We start from the raw sequence: 5,330 nt of genomic DNA on the forward strand, positions 1-5,330 counted from the left end.
CATTTCCGACACCAGTCTAAGAAGTTGGTGTAGAGAGCAGAGATGGGGGGATTGAGGTGAAGATAAATAGCCATAGCACCTCAAGGTAGCCTTCCCCAGAACAGCACCAAGCCTCATACCTACTTTTGTGTTCCCAAAATGCAAACATGGTGTTATTTGTCTTGACAGGTCTGTCATCAAAGCACAGCCCAAGTGCTCTCTCTTCACATGCACTTGAATTATCCATGGGTGCTTTGTGTCTTCAGCTCTTACAAGGATGAAGCAATGAGGTAATAAAACAAGGACTATTAGATCATGACTTGTAGTTTCCCCAACAACATTTTCTACATAATATCGTCCATATTCTGCATTAAAATAAAAACCATTAATGCTTTGTTATTCCACTGAACTGTTGATTTCTAGGTTCAGATAAGAAGCAGATATAAACGCAATCTTGTTGACAGCTGTACTTTCATATGAAGTTTTACTAACACTTAGAGACAGGGCCATGACAACAGAACAACTACTATGACACAAACATAACAAGCATCCAAAAAGTATGACTGAAGACTTCGTCCTCCAACACACTGTGACAGTAGCCTGAGCAAATGATACTTCAGTCAAGGTCAGTGCAAGTACACTGAAGTTCATTTGGACAATTTCTCCTTCACATGATTACTAGTGATGGGGTTGGTCCTGCTGACAACAGCTGTGTGAACGGCAACATCTAATCAACATAAAAACAGGAAGAAGTCAGTCTAAAATTGTGCTTTAGACCATTTATCTAATGAACTGTTGTAGTTTCTTTAATGGATCAAAAACATGTTTCAAATCCAGCTTGAGGGACCAATACTTTGCATGCCTAACACTGGGAGAGTAACACAGACACTCTCGCAGAACTGCGCACATAGTAAAATTGAGTGAATGGCTTTATTTAGATACAATTACAAAACAAGCAAACAATGTGCAAAAACAATATCATCCATACATAAATAACTAATATAGTATTCATAAATATCTACTGAAATCATTACATTTAGCAGCCAGCAACTGATCCTGAAATAAATAAAACAAATAAGGATGAGGTGTACAATACATTTCATTGGTCAGGTTGATTGTTGAAGGTGGTTACGTGAGCAACATACCAAGGTGAAGGGCCTTGTCTCCTTCAACATACAAGCACCTATTTGTGGTCATTCTTTTTATGAAACATGCTATGCTGTAATTACCTGTCTGATGCAATACCAGAGGTGCTGTCTTTTACAGAACATACAGTTTACTGCACTGTTCTACTGGATGATGCTATAGTTAACCAGTGCCAGGAGTTGCAGTGAATACGTGCATTTAATAAAAGGACTTTACACGCTTCATGCCTGGTCTAATAAGTATAGATATGTGAAGAGTTATTGCTCCTACTGATGGCCCAATGAAAATGATACAAGAATATGTATGATTTGATCCCAAACTTGACCCCAAAATTGCACAAACTTTTCCATAATAAATTACATTTCTGAGATGATTTCAAACACATACAAGATACGCATGGTCTGTTTCTTCATCCAGAGAACTAATGCAGATTTTGTGCACTTCAGCATTCATCCTTCATATCACACTATCAGCATCATTAACACTAAGGTGAGAGAGGTGAAGGCATAGAGGTGTATATAGCACACACCATCTGGTGGAAAGTGGAGTAGTTCATTGGAAGTCATGCTGAAACGCTGACTTGAGATACATGCTAACCTTCTTATAAATCATATTGATGATATTGGAAGATTTGTGAGAAAGTTAATGTTGTGCAACTTTCCCTCAGATCAGGATCATACCATTAGAGGCGATAAGGAAGGTCCGTAAACAAAAACTGGAAACTGAAGCAACATTTTTTTAAACATACAAAAGGCAAGAGCATTGCTGGTGGGGAGTTACAAAACAATCATACTAAAACCAAGCATACGCAGTACAAAAGCAGTGTGACTGACTAGACTCACTGAGATTCACCCTCCACGGTTTCGTCAATAACCCACCTCCATTTTGAAAATGTAAATTAGAACATGTCTAAATACTACTGTGTGCAGTTCAGGCAGTTTAGCTGTGGCGACCGTTGATGATGTTCCCCCCAGGAGGAGCGATGTGGATGGAGTCCAGTATAGGCCGGAGTATCTGACCAAAGGGTCTAAATGGTTAGACAGAGAAACAGGCCAGAGGGTCAGAGAGGTACACAAGTCAGTAATGCATTACTAGTATCTGTCTCTCAGCTACTAAGTATGTAGACTCACGTGGAGAGCACTTCGGAGGGCAGGTCTGTGATGTAAGAAGGGATCTTCCGGCCTGTTAAGAACTGGGCCACCTCATTAGTGAAGGTGTTACAGTTGTGTTCAAACAACCTATACTTGTCACCTCTATGGAAGAATAACAACAGAAAGCAATCTCAGATCTAAATCAGCCATCACTGCTATGTTCTGTTCATGCCTGATGTGTCCACCAAAGTGGTGGTGTATGAGGTGAGTTACCCAAAAACAACACTTTTTTTGTGACAGATACACACACACCTGTATGTGTTCTCTCCTAGCGAGGACAGGTAGTCCATGAAGATCTCCTCTGTCACCTCTGTGTTTCCCAATTCCACCACAGTGTCTGGGGATCCAAGCATCGTTCCCCCCTAAAACACATAAAGTCCATATTATCCTACAAAACACCAACCCCCAAAACTTCTCTGTATATCCGATGCGTTAAACTTCCCTCCTCTTTGAAGGTCATACCAATGTAGGCCTAGTCTTACTGTTAGCTAGTGCAAACCCATGCTAAAGAGTAGAGGGGACACTGAATTAGGTCTTATCAAATATTAGAAGGATATTAGCCAATACATAATTTTAGGCTTACCGGTGAGCAGCTGGAAATACCCACTCCTCCAAAGTAGAACTCGTCTCCATAAACCACAATGGCTGAGTGCCTGTGAGAATTGAAACACAAGACTGAGTGTACTGTAATGGATGGTTACAATATGGCCATGAAAATAATCCTTCGAAGAATTGCAGTGACAGTAAAGACAAAGTTGTGTGGATAAATTGTATTGTCACAAAATTATAGGTGGGAGATTTCTTACCAAATGCCATCAAGTTGTTTTCCTGTAACACATTAAAATATATATATGTGTGTGACCGAGGCTTGACGCTGCAGATGAGCATACATGTCAATCAAGCTCGCACAAACCTGTTTTACTCTTGTCTTGTGTGTAGCTAGCATTTTAGCTAACGTAAACGTTGCAATATTGTTGAGCTGAAATTCTGAAGAATACGCCTTTGAATAGCTAGGCTATACTGTATAAACCAAGCTCAAACTTACTTCAATTGGCAGGTTGTAATGAACTAGCTAGCAAGTTAATAACAAACAAAAAATTATGCATTGCAAGAAGTAATGTTGGCCTACCCAGCTAGCTAGCTAGCCAGCCATCAAAGGCTTGCCGACGTGCTCAATCAATCTCAACCCGCAGCTAACTACTAAAGCTACACAGCTTCATTATCTGGAGAAGTTGTCGAGACTGAGCTTCACTTACCTAACATGATTGGGCTGAGATTGCGAGCCATTCCTCTTGACAGGTCGTATATATACAGTTGTACACTGTATGTTGTTGTGTCATTTTTATCCATTACGTTAAACCCCCAAATGTGTGTTTATGTTAGCTAGCTAAGCTAACAGTAACGTTAGCTATTTTGCGGTTAGCTTGCCTTTCTACTGACTGCTGGTTTTGCAAGGTTGTTGTCTACTGAAAAATGAGATTATATTATCAGCTAAATTACCTAAATTACCTGAACGTTGTACCTATGACGTTAGATATTTAGATGTCTGATTACAATCTACAAGTACCCTGGCTGCCAGAGACAGTTGTCCCCCATAAAATTGCAGATTGGCATCTCATGAGCTTGGTAGTGCATCAGCGCCTCCATGCGTCCACATAGCACTGTAGAGGTTCTGTGGAAGAATGTCTCTGTTATATATATATTTTTTTTAAAGCATTGCCATGATATTCTCTATCAAATCCCCAACTACAGCTCCTCGCATCTGAACATCATCAATAGTCTTTCTAGCCTATTAAATGGGATTCACCCAGTGTGGATGGGGAGTGACCATTGCGCGACACAGTCGCTCTCCACTGTCCAGGTGCTATATTTCGGATTTACTATTCCCGCCGCTGTCCATGGTGCTGAATCTCATTTTGCTGCTTTTAGCCTGTTTGTTTACTTGAACAACATCGTACCTTTCTACACTCGTGACAAAGTTCACGAAGACTTAGCCCTATCTTCAAACACCAATAACATGTAAGACTTATCCCAACCAAAATCCAGGCAGCCTTTTGTAATGGGCTAGCTATTATGAGGTGAAAATGCATCAGCATCTTCATTCCTCCGCATAGTGCAAAGGTTTGTTAGGGGTGATGTGATTGTCCTCCACCAAGTCTAAAGCAAGTAAATACAATACACCCATATTTATGTGCACTTGAGTCTTCAAGCTTCAGATCCAAGGGCATAGTGATTGTAGTTTTGTGGCCATCAATTATGGAATTGGACAGCAAAACCAACATTGATTGCATTTGGAGACTTCACAAGGTTTGACAGGTGAGTTTAGGGTTCTAACAAGTGTCATATAAAAGTATTTTTACTTTGTATACTTTTGGTTGGCATAACAAAACCCTTTACATGTTCGGTTATGATCCATCAGGAGCTTGTAGTTCACTCCCACTTTGTTCACCTACAGGTTTACTCACTAACTAAGTGTCTGAAGGTTGTTGTCACATACAGTGCCTATCATAAGTATTCATCCCCTTGGATTTCTTCACATTTTATTGGGTTAAAATTGGAATAAAAATGGATTTAATTGTCAACTATCAACACTAAATACTCTGTAATGTCAAAGTGGAAGAAAAATCCATTTAAATGTTTTATTTTTATTAATGAAAAATAAAACACTAATTTACTGTATCTCGCCCCCTGAGTCCATACATGATAGAAACACCTCTGGCAGTGATCACAGCTATGAGCATGTTTAGGTAAGTCTCTAAGAGCTTTGCACACCTGAATTGTTTGCCCATTTGCCCATTATTTTCTCAATTGTTCAAGCCGTGCCATAGATTTTCAAGTGTCGCCATAGATTTTCAAACAGATTTAAGTCAAAACTGTAACTTGACCACTGTCTTCTTGGTAAGCAACTCTAGTGTAGATTTGTCCTTGTGTTTTAGGTTATTGTCTAGTGTCTGGTGTAAAGCAGACTGAAGCTACTCCCCAGTCTTTGCCTATGTCAAGCATACCCATACCATGGTGCAGCCACCACCATGCTTGGAAATAAGGAGGCAGTTA

The 5,330-nt window shown here is 39.9% G+C and overlaps 1 protein-coding gene across 1 annotated transcript; it reads right to left on the bottom strand.

Moving 5' to 3' along the window:
* Window positions 1–890: 890 nt before the first annotated feature.
* desi1a (desumoylating isopeptidase 1a) lies at window positions 891–3,957 on the bottom strand. The gene is made up of 6 exons (XM_024433413.2): window positions 3,533–3,957; window positions 3,083–3,104; window positions 2,860–2,929; window positions 2,529–2,638; window positions 2,256–2,378; window positions 891–2,152 (listed from the first exon to the last, which is right to left on the bottom strand). Exons 1-6 carry the CDS (start codon window positions 3,624–3,626, stop codon window positions 2,065–2,067), a joined length of 507 nt encoding a protein of 168 aa, XP_024289181.1. The 5' UTR covers window positions 3,627–3,957; the 3' UTR covers window positions 891–2,064.
* Window positions 3,958–5,330: the final 1,373 nt, after the last annotated feature.

The sequence above is a fragment of the Oncorhynchus tshawytscha genome, linkage group LG09, assembly GCF_018296145.1.
Source record: "Oncorhynchus tshawytscha isolate Ot180627B linkage group LG09, Otsh_v2.0, whole genome shotgun sequence".
NCBI lineage: Eukaryota > Metazoa > Chordata > Actinopteri > Salmoniformes > Salmonidae > Oncorhynchus > Oncorhynchus tshawytscha.

Bases quoted from the DNA above. Each gene is read 5' to 3' on its own strand.
- desi1a (XM_024433413.2), bottom strand. From the start codon at position 3,626: ATGGATAAAAATGACACAACAACATACAGTGTACAACTGTATATATAC. The intron at 2,639-2,859 runs GTAAGCCTAAAA...TATGTGTTTTAG, and splicing joins GTATTTCCAGCTGCTCACCG to GGGGGAACGATGCTTGGATC. The intron at 2,379-2,528 runs GTGTGTGTGTAT...ATTCTTCCATAG, and splicing joins CTAGGAGAGAACACATACAG to AGGTGACAAGTATAGGTTGT.